This window comes from Pongo pygmaeus, chromosome 1, assembly GCF_028885625.2.
Source record: "Pongo pygmaeus isolate AG05252 chromosome 1, NHGRI_mPonPyg2-v2.0_pri, whole genome shotgun sequence".
NCBI lineage: Eukaryota > Metazoa > Chordata > Mammalia > Primates > Hominidae > Pongo > Pongo pygmaeus.
Window position 1 is genome coordinate 41,950,682 of NC_072373.2, and position 12,849 is coordinate 41,963,530.

Sequence of the window (12,849 nt, forward strand, 5' to 3'; positions counted from 1 at the left end):
CCAGGCTAGAGTGCAGTGGTGCAATCATGGTTCACTGCAGCTTCGACTTCCTGGGCTGAAGTGATCCTCCCATCTCAGCTACCCGAGTAGCTGGGGCCACAGGTGCACACCTCCATGCCTGGTTATTATTATTATTATTTTTTTTGGTAGAGACCAGGTCTCACTACATTGCCCAGACTGGTCTTAAACTCCTAGGCTCAAGCAATCCTCCTGCCTCAGCCTCTCAAAATTCTGGTATCACAGGCAGAAGTCACGGACCTGGCCAAGCTGTGCTTTTTCTAGAATAGACCACTGACTTCAAGTTCCTCTGTAATTATACAACTGGTCACAAACCTATGTCAATTTAAAACCCAGGAATCTCCACACTGAGGGAAACTCTCTCTCTCTTCTCTCTGTTAGCCAGTTACAAGGGGCGGTGAAGCCCTTGGTACTTACGGGATCTGCAAACCGCCAGGGGAGGGTTCCATTGGTGATCCGATTGGCACTGGCTCTGGGGACTGCCTTCCAGCATATACCCGTCTTCACACTCCAGAGTTACAACAGCTCCATACTGATACATTTTCCTTGGTTCCAGCCCTTTCTGGATTCCATCCATATCTGCTGGTGAGCTACAGTTTACCTCTGAAATTAAAGAAATCTAATTCAAGCACAGTCATATTTTGGCCTTTTACCAAGAAAGCAGAGATTTCCCTTAATAGAAAGATTTATAAAACCAACCTGTTTCACTCTCAGTAAGGAAAGCCACACTGAAATAGGATAAGACTATATCCTAGACACAATCTTTTACTGTCAGCCCTCTATCTCAATAACCTCTGGGTAATTTAAGCCAGATTATATTTTCATTTTTTGCTTCAGTTTCTATCCAAACAGTGATGGATAATTTTAATGGCTTCTTGGAGAAATGATGAGGGCTGAATGGGTAATATTATGAAGTATTCTGAATTACTGTTTTTTTTCTGCTTCTAGTTTTACTCTATAATTCTTCATACATGTGCATGCTTTCTCATTTCTTTCTTCTTTTCAGTGTAGTCATCAATAGTGTGAGTGATATGGTGTGGCTGTGTCCCCACTCAAATCTCATGTTGAATTGTAGCTCCCATAATCCCCATGTGTCATGGGAGGGACCTGGTGAGAGGTCATTGGATCATGGGGGTGGGGTTTCCTGTGTTGTTTTTGTAATAGTAAATAAGTCTCATGAGATCTGATGGTTTATAAAGGACAGTTCTCCTGCACATGCTCTCTTGCCTGCCATCATGTAAGATGTGCCTTTGCTCCTCCTTCACCTTCCGCCATGATTGTGAGGCTTCCCCAGCCATGTGGAACTGTGAGTCCATTAAACCTCTTTCCTTTATAAATTACCCAGTTTCAGATATGTCTTTATTAGCAGTGTGAGAATGGATTAACACAGTGAGATCTTGGATTTGAAGCCTGGCTCTAGTACTTCCTAGATGTGTGACTTTGGGTAAGTTCCAAATCTCTCCATGCTACTGAAACCTCATCTATAAAACAGGGATAATCATGGCACCAACCTCATGTGGCTCTCAAGAAGACTAAATGAAATAATGCATGTAAGGTGCTGTGCACAGTGTCTGGCATAGAGTAAAAAGTGTTCAACAAATACTAGATACTAATTTACTAGTCATATTTCATATGCACTGTTCATGATAATGAAAATGACTTTCTGAAACTTTTATTAAAAATGTGCCCACAATCCCACCAACACTCAGTAAATATTCTCAAAAGATTGGTGTGCTTTTTATTGGTACTTTATCAAATACACACTTAACATAACTGTAACTACAGTGTGTAAATGCAATCTGTGCTTTGGTTGTTTAATTTACAGACATAACTCCAACTTTCTCTGTGTAAATGACTACATAAGTGGTCATTCACCAGATAGACTACAGCCTGAGACATTTTTTCTTATTTTGAGATATTTAGATTAATGATTGTGTTAATCTAATTAAAGCATTTAATGTAATGAGGCAGTTAATTCATTTCTTTGGCTATTTTAAGTTGAAAGTACCCAACTGAATATATCTATTTGGCACAAACTTGATATAAAAATAAGAATAAAAAATAGACAAAGCACCTTTACAATGAGGGGCAGGTTGGCTCCAGGTTCCCTCATGTGTGCAAAGAAGGAGTGCCTCTCCCACCAGCAGGTAGCCTTGGTCACAGCTGTACAGGATTGACATTCCAGGAGAAAATCGAGCTATGTTTCCACCGGTATGGTTCCCGTTGGGGGTCTTAGGCGGAGGCTGACACCCTATGAAGGCTTAGACACCAATAAGAAAGGGTCTTCAACTCAGCACAGAGGAACATATAGCCTGCACTATCTCTGGGTGATAGCGATACAGGAAGGCCAGAAGCAACAAGCCAACTAACTGGTATCCAAAAACATTAATTCATTCCACCCAGACCAGCAACACTGGATGGAGATCTGCATTTCCTACTGATAGCCAATATGATTTGAAGAAAAGTGTTAAAAAATAAGATAATGAAATATTAATGGATACAGTTCACAATGGTAATCCATCAGCCAACAGTTTTCTTTTCTTTTGCCTTTAAATAGCAGACAATGGTTACACCTTCAAATGTCTACGAGAGCTAGGAAGTGAAGCCACCAGATACGACAAGTCAGAGAGCCCCTGTCCTTCTAAAAGTGGCAGCCACTGCTCAGCTCAAGTTACTGGTGCCTTGCTGGGAAGCAAAGGGGGCTCTCGTGGCTCACAAGCTCACTATTTATCTTAAACTGAAGATGGGTTTCACTTAAGATTACTGTGCTGGCCAAAGACAACCGTTGCCAAACAGCCTCTGCTGTAGATAGTCATGGACAGGAATAAGGCTGCCAAATGATAACTACAATTACAAGAAAGACAACTCAATGGGTTGGAGGGCCAATTAATTCTCCAGAACACCCAAGGTTCTCTTTCTGGCTGGCAACATAGCCTTAAATATCAAATTATTAGCAATATTACTGCCAAACATTTGCCAAAAATGTATGTGCATTTTTCTTACACTAAAGTCATAACAATAACAATTCTGGAGATGCTATCAATTTGGAAGTTAGCCATTATCCTTTCATGTACTATTTATTGCTCAATACACTGAGAAAGGAAAGAGAAAACAAACAATCAAGTGAGAAGATAGGAAAAGGCAGATATCTTGTAAAACAATATAACTGCCTTAGCTCTTAGATGCTTTTCTTTAGGCAGAATGTCAAGTGCAGATTCAAAACCTTTTTTCTTTCTTCTGTACAACATCCCATAACTTATCCCTTCCAAGTATCCTACCTTTTTTGATACAAGTTGGCACACCTGGCACCCATGTGTTATCAGTATGACACCTAATCACGCGACTACCGTTCATGATGAAGCCGGGATTGCAGTCAACATACACTATGTCATTGTGGGAATATGCAGAATGTGTTTTATTGAGCTTGTACCCATGTTTGACTTCTGGGTTAGGGCAGCGAGTCACAGGAGGAGATCGTAAGCACTGTGGGGAAGGCCCGCTCCAAGATCCATGTCCTTTAGAATCACTTCTGCACTGCAATTTTTTCTCTCCCAGGAGATAGAATCCTTGGTCACATTCATAAGAGACTTCATTTCCATATAGAAAGTTTTCTGCCATCATGCCTGTGTGCTTCCCATTGACAATCACTGGGGGAGGGTGACAGTGAATAACTGCAGAAGAGATTTAGGGAGTTCCACTTCAGCTAGTACCTCAAGGTGAGCAGTCTTCATTCAGGTACAAATGACAATATGCAACTGCATACATTTCACATAACTAGAAAATAACTTAAATTTTGGAATATGGATTATGCTTTTTTAAAAAACAGCTTTATTAAATGTGATTATATGAGTACTATATACTCCATAAAAATTCAGAAAATAGAGTAAAGTGTGAAGGAAGAAAGAAATACAGCTATGTTCCCATGACCTAGGAATATGCACTATATATTTTGTTATTGTTAGAAAAATTAGCAGATGCGTGGAAAATAGTTCCTACGTGACAATGTTGTTTCTCAGTATCAACGCTGACCAACACCACAAGATTTTTCTTAACTAACCTCCAATGAGGGAGATGCCTAAGACTGCTGAAGCAGCAGCAGACTAATTCTTCAGTGGCCTGCCCTCTCTAATCCTCCATTACCTTTGTCAGGCTTTTATTTTTTCTAACTTACCTTTACAAAGTGGAATCTTTTTGAACCAAATTCCATTTTCAGCATCTTGACACATCTGATAAGCATGTCCAGTCAACTGGTACCTACAGAGAGACAGATTATAATGCATTTCCTGTTCCCAATATCATATCTCTTCAAACCGCATGCAAAAAGGGACTTCTAAATAAGAACTTTGGCAGAGGAGTTGAAATTCTAGGTTCTCCAAGTAAAAAAACTACTTTTGAGTTAAGCAAAGCCCTTTCCATGTCAAGGCACGACTGAAGAGTCAGAGTTGCTAGTTAGGCCATTGGAACCTCATATTCTCCATGCCTGTGACAATGAGGAGCCGCTAAAGGATGCCACCAAGACAAGTTGAAGGTCGAGTTAATCCACAAAAAAAGGTTGAGACCTTTTCTCAGAATAGACCACTTCATACTCACCCATCTTGGCAGGACGTATTAACTAGCTCCACATGTGAATCAACTGGAAGTTTTTGAAGATCCTCTCTCACAGGTCGGCATGTTTCTGGAGAAGCAAGGATGGAATTACAGTATTTATAGATGTCTCATATCAAAGAGAAGGACAAATCTGGAACTGAAAGTACCTTCACACCGTGGGGCAGAAGGACTCCAATTTCCTGAAGGCATACAGTGAATGGATTTGTTTCCCACAAGCAAGTAGCCAGGGTCACAAGTGTAGTCTACAGTCATCCCAGAGACAAAGAAGACCGTATTTCCACCTGTATGACGACCATGGTGGAGCCCAGGAGGTGGCTGGCAGCCTGAAGAGAAAAACTCCCTACATAAATACCAACACAGAGGAATTTCTACTCAAGAACACTAAGTGTACAACATTGGACAGACAGTCTGAAACTCTGATGCCAAAGATCATGAAGCTCAAATTCACTACTGAATGCTGTTTGCTCTTTAAAAAGGCTCTCTCATTATCTACCCTGAATAGATCCCAGATCCAAGGGGGCATTTGCATGCACACACACACAACACAGAGAATATCTATTATAGGATGGAAGAAATGGAAAGTAATCTGTGCCCCTCTTGCCTCTTTCCATGATGCAGTTTTGGGTGGGAGATAATAAACAAGAACAATTAAGTAAATCTCTCCTTTTTTCCCCCTTATTGGGTTTTTACCTTTTTCACAAACTGGTATTTCAGGATCCCAGGTGTTATCAGCTTTGCAACGAATCTGACTACTGCCCTTCAAAGTAAATCCACTATAACACTTGAATGTCACAGTGTCATTGTAGAAATATGGGGCTTCCTTGCCAGATATCTTGTATCCATTTGCAATATGGACATTTGAGCACTGGACAGCAAGGAGGGAAAGTTTACATAGGGGAGCAGGGCCACTCCAGGTGCCTGTTTCTTGATCATTGCTTGTACAACGGATGGTGCTCTCTCCAATGAGGCTGAATTCCACTCCTCTTTCTGGCCCGGGGTTACATGTGTAAGTGACCATGGTTCCATACGGAAAATCCTCTAAGGAACTCCCGGTGTGTGCCCCATTGTAGATAACAGGGGGTGGTGGGCAGGTGATTTCTAGAGAGATGAAAAGACACTGTAGAATTGAGTTCCTGTATTAGACACCAAAGAACAAAGAACCACCAAATGAAGCTGGTTATTAATCTGTTGTTTCCTGGATGGTATGGGTACATTTTCATGATGTGAGTTGTGTGAAAGCTCATTAATTATGTAAAATTCAATTTAAACACATTTCATAGGAAACAAAATCTTTATTAAAAGTGAATGTGGTTGATAACATCACATTATGAGTTAGTTAGGCCCAGTAGTAAATTGCTAATTAAAAGAAGAATTCTTTTTAACTAGGCAATAGGAGAATAAAAGACACAGGGTAATAGAATTATGCTTTCTTGGTTACTCTGGGCTGAGGTGATATGATGGTTTATATGGTTAGCTGAGAAAACTTATTGTTGAATGAGCGCCTACTTTGTGATAGGCAGTTTCCTCATCAAGAAAGTAGCAATAGTACAATTTAATTTGAATAATTTGAAGTCTGTAGTGTTTTTTAAATTTTTTAAATTTTTTTACTTTTTTTTTTGAGACGGAGTCTCACTCTGTTGACTAGGCTAGAGTGCAGTGGTGTGATCTCGGCTCACTGCAATCTCCGCCTCCCGGGTTCAAGTGATTCTCCTGCCTCAGTCTCCCAAGTAGCTAGGACCACAGGTGCATGCCACCACACCCAGCTAATTTTTTGCATTTTTAGTAGAGATGGGGTTTTACCATGTTAGCCAGAATGGTCTTGATCTCCTGACCTTGTGATCTGCCCCCCTCAGCCTCCCAGAGTGTTGGGATTACAGGCGTGAGCCACTGCGCCTGGTCCTTTTTACTTTTTATTTACATTCTCTGGATCTCCTAGTCTGTAGTCTTATGCAAACTTTACAGAAGAAAGGCTAGAGTTTCAGAGGAGTTGTACAAAGTGGTCCAAGGTCTCACACTAGTAAGCAGTAGAGACAGAATGTGAATTCAGATCTGACACCTGTCCCTTACTCTCTCCACTAAACTGTGGTATATCCAAAATTAAGATGGTGGCTCGTATACTCACCGCTGTCATTATTCCCATAATCATAAACCACAAAATAGAATCAGTAACCAAGTAGATTTAAGTTACTGATGAAGAAAAAGGTAGCAAAACAAAGACATGGCAAAACTGTGCAACCATAACTATTGGCAAAATCAATAGAACAGAATCTAATACTCTAATTCTCATAACATGTCCCAAAACAAAAATCTCCAAGGAAATGTATAGATCTCACATTATTTCAGCACCTATATCATTTTTGCTACCCACCTTTACAAAGACGAATCTCCATAAACCAAGGAATTGTGCCTTGACACTCCTGATAAACACTCCCACTTAACTTGTACCTAGAGACAGAGTCATGTATGTCATTTTGCCATCAGGTGACCACTAAGTTAGGCAAGAGCCATGGCTCCCAAGCAGACTCACTACTTTCAGGCCAAGAAGCAATAGCAACAAAAATGTAGCCAACATCAGCACCAACCTCTCATTGCACAGGCATAATTTCCATGCATGGAAAAATAGTATGATAGACACTTCCATGACCATGTGACAGGCAAGCACCTATGAGACAAACTCTTAGATAGAGCTTGCAGGGTGTACTGATACAAACTCTTACATAGAGGCTGCAGTGTGTGCTGATACACCGGACTTGGGTCAGGCTGAGTCAGCCTTCACTCACCCTTCATCACAAGAAGAGTTGACATCTGGTCTAACAAATTGGTGCTGGGGTTTTGTCAAGAGTTGCTTTTCTGTAGCTTCACACACTGCCACTAAGAAAAGAGACTAGAATGAGAATTTAATTCAAGGCAATCTTGAAGTTAACAAAATGTCTACATTTGAGGCCTGGCACCTTTGCATTGGGGTACAGGGGGTGTCCATACCCCCTCAGAGGTACACTGTATGGATTCTTCTCCCACCAGCACATAGCCAGGGTTACAGCTATATTTTATAGATGTTCCAGGGTCAAAGCGGACCATGTGTCTATCTTCCTTTTGCCCATTGAGGATGTTAGGAGGGGCCTGGCATTCTAAATGAAAGGACAAAAACAAAACATAACATAACTGCTTAAGTAAACAACCACAGAAAGAAACTGAGCCAAAGAAATTGATATTCATGCTATAATTCCACTCTGGTGTCAGCTGTATGATACAGAACATATGTTGCAGACCAGCTTTGGGTAATTTTAGATCACCGTTTCCCAATCTTTTGTTGTTGTTGTTGTTGTTTTCTGCACTTAGGCTGCTGCAGATGCTGTTCAGTTTCCACTGGGTGCTGCAACTCCTCTCCTGTCTCTTCCCTTCATAAGGAATCATCTTGTATGTTTTTTATGGGAGATTCTGATATATCCCTAGGAATGAGGGCTTGAATGACTTCTCTTTTAAGAAGTCACTATTAAGACAAACAAGCATTTTTCTCCTCATTTTTTCCTCTATAGAAATGGGAAACTTAGTGATTCCTAACATTTATTTTCCCAAGCATATTCCCACAAAATAAAACAATGGTCGGGGGCTAGTAATAAGAATGCCCTCTACAAAATTTATATTGATTAGGTTTAGTAGATTTGAGGGGAGTATAAACTGGACAAGGCCCTACTTAAAGCCCACAACCCCTTCTTCTAATTTTTCAGAAAACGAATCAGAAGCACCTTTTCTGAGTACCGGAACACTCACCCTTTTCACAGACTGGTGCAGATGGCTCCCATGTGCCTTGGGCATTGCATCGGATTTGCTTGCTGCCCTTCAAGGTGAAGCCAAACATGCAAGCAAATATCACAGTGTCGTTATAGGTATAGTGATCTTTCTGCCCAGATACCATTCGGCCTCTTAGGATCTGGGGATGTGGACACTGAACCGCAGAAGTAGAAAGCTCACAGCGTGGGGCAGGGCCACTCCAGGTCCCAGTCTTCTGACTATCAACTGTACAATGGAGAGTGCTCTCTCCAATAAGGATGAAGTTCACTCCTTCCTCTGGGTCCGGGTCACAAGTGTAAGTGACTATGCTTCCATATGAGACATTTGCTAGTGAGTTGCCTGTACGTCTTCCATTGAGAATAGGGGGAGGTGATGGGCAAAAAATTTCTAGGGAAATTGCAGAAAGAAATGACAAGATCATAGGTGTATTGAAAACAAAGAATGCCCCAGATGCTGCTTGATACCACTATCCTAGGACAGTGATATCCAAATCTATAATGAATCAATCAAGGCAGCTAAAGCAACATAATTTAGAAGTATGATTCTCAAGCTTCATTCCTGAGTATATGTACTCTGCTGATCCTTTGATTTCTTTTACTAAATACACAATTTTCTTTATGGACATGGTCTACCTACTTAGAAGGTCTGCATAGCTTTCAGAGGAGGGAAATCCTAGGAACCCCATTTTACTTGAGGAAACAAAAAATAAGAATGCTTTGGTGAAGACCATATCCTTAAAGATCTCTAGGAGTTCTGGGTTCAGTAAGAGTCTGTAAGGTAATGACTGAACCAAAAGCTTTTAGTTAAGCTGAGAATGCAGTGCTGTCAGACCATAGTTGCCTAGCCTACCTTCACATACTGGCATTTTGGTCCAAGCAACTCCCTGTCCAGCAATTACACACCGACTAGAAGGTGGGCCTTGCAGTCGATACCTGGAGACAGAAGGTTGTCATTCAGAACTATTAGGCAGTTTGTGCTGAAGAACAGCAGCCTCTACTTACAATTCAAGACAAGTTCATTCAATCAGTGTGCACCTGTTCCTTTTATCAGAATTACCTCTCACAACCCTACCCCAGGCTGCCCAGAGATCCTCACAGAGGATCCCTCTGCAGGTTTCACAGTCCATACCATGCACACACAAGCCAAATGAATTAAATCTCATAAATAATCCTGACACTCACCCTTCATCACAGAAAAAGTTTGCAGTTACACCAACCCGGAGAATCGGAGGTTCCTTTACCTTCCCATTGGGAAATCGTCCTAGAGGTTTACAGCGTGCCTCTAAATAACAAACCAAAGATGAGAAACATGTGGCAAATAACAGAACAGCCCAGATTCTTAAAATAGATTGTAAATTTAGAGTACCTTCACATGTGGGGGGGACAGCACTCCATTTTCCCGAAGACAAACAGTTAATGATCTTTTCTCCAACAAGCAAGTAACCAGATTCACAGCTGTAAGTCACAGACAATCCTGGAGCAATGGAGCTGACATTCTCGCTTGTGTGATGTCCATTGTGGATCATAGGAAGTGCTGGGCACTCGAGAGGGAAAACTTTACACACACATACCAGGAAAAAAAGCCGTCAGATGATGCATCCTTCACAATCTAGAATCAAGGGGGTCCAATCTTTTGGCTTCCCTGGGCCACATTGGAAGAAGAAAAATTGTCTTGGGCCACACATCATATACACTAACACTAATGATAACTGATGAGCTAAAAAAATTGCAAAAAAATCTCATAATGGTTTAAGAAAGTTTATGAATTTCTGTTGGGCCACATTCAAAGCCATCCTGGGCCACATGCTGTCCACAGGTAGCGAGTTGGACAAGCTTGATCGAGATGCTGACTTAGGATATAGATTTAAATAAATGACACATGATCTATGATAGCCAGTTGGTATTAACTTTCAACCTAGTCTTTTAAATATCAAACAGGTGTGGTTTAAGTGTATCCATTTTATGCCACAAATAGCCATAAATAGTACATTATTTTTCATTTTTAGTTACACTATATGAATTACATTTGCCTTGTGAAAAATTTCAATTACCAAAAAAAGTCAATTTTCACCTATATTCTCACCCTTAAGCTTATTCTCTGTTCCAAAAGTAGCATGCTATCATTTTCAAGGGATATCTTGGTAGATATTGGTAATATAGTTTATTGGGATCCTATGCATGATACATATATACACCTATATTATGTGTGTGTGTACAACTAATACATATTCTATGCCTTACTTCCTCTACTTAGAGACATGAATACGATATCCTTCCATGTCCATACATATATGTCTGTCTAAATCATTACAAAGGCTTAATTGTTTTCAGCAGCCATTACACTTTGTAACTATCATAAGATCTCCTTCCTCCAAGGCTATCTATTTATCAATCAATCGATCAATAAATAGAATCCGATTTTATACTAATTTAACAGTTTTGTCAGCTCTTTAATCTGCTTAAAATTTGTCAACATTGTTCTTTATTAAGAAAATAAATACCTAATTTGATAGTATAATTTTTGTCAAATATTGCCAATTCTTGTAATTGTGGAATTCAAATTCAGATTTATATTTCAGCAGCAACATAAACCAGACCAAAAGAGAAGGAATGAATAATTTACAGTGGGTCCCTATTTTCAAAGGCATTTATTTGAAATGTGATGGCTCAGAAGATGACTTGGGGAAACAGTGGTTAACTTCAAAACATGTTTACAGAGACCACAGAGAAGAGGATATCACCTGTGCCAGACTGTATTAGCAGCTACTTATACATTAATTTCAAATCCATTGGGTGTGTTTTTGCTGTAAGATCCCACCTTTCTTCTCATTTTAACAGTAACACAGATACACAGTTGAAAACCACCCCATTCCCACATCCCCAACAAACTCTGGCCCCATCCTTGCAAAACTTACCCTACTCAATTATTAGGTATGTTTAATTACATTTTTCCATTGTACTTTAAACTCCTTTGCTCAATTGATGTTTTTTGAACGAGCAGTTATATTCCTCCATGAAGAAAAATGAAGAAGCCATAACTTTCACCTTTTCACTTGTTTCCTTCTTCCACCCCCATCATTACATGTTCACACTGTTTGTCCTTCAGGAGCGTACAAAACGTGGTCTGCACAGAAAGGCAAGACCCCAACCTCCCAACCCAGCTTTCTTTTCATACTCACCACTTTCACAGGTTGGTAGTCGTGTCGGCCCCCACATATTATTTGCTTGACACCAAACAGACTTGTTTCCGTTCATGGAGAAGTTGGTTTTACAGGCGAATGTCACATAATCACCATGTCTGTAGGGTGTAGAGCCTCTAATTTTGTATCCTCCTGGTACTATGGGCTCAGGGCAAGAAGAATATTTATTGAAATATTCACATTTAGGAGCAGGTTTATCCCAGGTTCCATCCACTTTGTCTTTAGTTATGCATAATACACTTTTTTCTCCAATGAGGCGGAAGGCAGTTGAACAACTGTACCTTATCACGGTACCAACAGCAATGGGGGTAGAATAATGACTAATCCGGCCATTTAGGATAGGAGGAGGAGAACCACAAGAAATCCCTGAAAAGTAGAAAAGGAACTTGGTAGGCATACTGATCATGGTGATAAAATATTCAAATGTAGGTAAAATATCCAAATATAGACCACATAACTTTTTCAGAAACAGACTTAGAAATATGTATAGTTTATTTCTTCCCTGCTTACTCCCAAACTCCTAAATTCTTACCTTTTTCTTGATCCTCAGCAAACAGATCAACATAAATCATCTTGACCAAACAATAATAATGAAAAGAATGTATCCAAAAGTTCTGAGTCTAATCAATTTTAATAATGAAACAAAAGGCAAATTTAGCACATGAAAATAACATATTAGTGGCACGATAGTTACATGTGGGGAGGTACCATGGATTAGGGAAATTTGAGCTCAGCGGACCTAGTTTCAACTCCCCACGGTCATTCAATAGCTGTGTGACCTCAGGCAAGTCTTACTCTCTTTAAGCTTCAGTTTCTTAGTCTATAATATAATGCAAACTACTTCATAAGGTGTAGTGAGAATCCAGTGCTAAAAGTACATGAACAGAGAAAGTACAATACCTGGAACATACTAATTATTCAATGGCTGCTTCAAACACACAACTGGGGGTACAGGCTGAGACGACCACATTTGGTCCTGCTGCTGAAGATACTAGAGCCTCAGTACAGGTGATTTGTCATGACTTGAGGCTGGAACACTTTGAAAAAGCCACAGGAAGTGAACAGAGGTTTTGAATAATGGCCTCATATTCTTCATTTACTTGTCCTAATAACCATGAAGGATATTGTTTACATTTACTTTGTTATGCACACCTTTTCTGAGGGAGTCTCAGAATAAAGGGAAAATTGCCAACCTCTAGAACTTTCAGTTAACTTCCTTTTGGCTCCAAGAG

The 12,849-nt window shown here is 40.2% G+C and overlaps 1 protein-coding gene across 1 annotated transcript in view; it reads right to left on the reverse strand.

Moving 5' to 3' along the window:
* The window catches only part of CR1 (complement C3b/C4b receptor 1 (Knops blood group)), a 164,629-nt gene extending 152,022 nt beyond the window's left edge, over window positions 1-12,607 (reverse strand). The window contains exons 1-16 of the mRNA XM_054485890.1: window positions 12,518-12,607; window positions 11,597-11,983; window positions 9,784-9,972; window positions 9,600-9,699; window positions 9,268-9,350; window positions 8,398-8,805; window positions 7,578-7,754; window positions 7,407-7,497; window positions 6,995-7,071; window positions 5,317-5,724; window positions 4,773-4,949; window positions 4,609-4,693; window positions 4,190-4,272; window positions 3,297-3,689; window positions 2,093-2,278; window positions 436-621 (exon numbers count right to left, since the gene is read on the reverse strand). Of these exons, the coding sequence (XP_054341865.1) occupies window positions 436-621; window positions 2,093-2,278; window positions 3,297-3,689; window positions 4,190-4,272; window positions 4,609-4,693; window positions 4,773-4,949; window positions 5,317-5,724; window positions 6,995-7,071; window positions 7,407-7,497; window positions 7,578-7,754; window positions 8,398-8,805; window positions 9,268-9,350; window positions 9,600-9,699; window positions 9,784-9,972; window positions 11,597-11,672 (2,719 nt within the window). The 5' untranslated portion in view covers window positions 11,673-11,983; window positions 12,518-12,607. The remainder of the gene's footprint in view (window positions 1-435; window positions 622-2,092; window positions 2,279-3,296; window positions 3,690-4,189; window positions 4,273-4,608; window positions 4,694-4,772; window positions 4,950-5,316; window positions 5,725-6,994; window positions 7,072-7,406; window positions 7,498-7,577; window positions 7,755-8,397; window positions 8,806-9,267; window positions 9,351-9,599; window positions 9,700-9,783; window positions 9,973-11,596; window positions 11,984-12,517) is intronic.
* Between the last annotated feature and the right edge of the window lie 242 nt (window positions 12,608-12,849).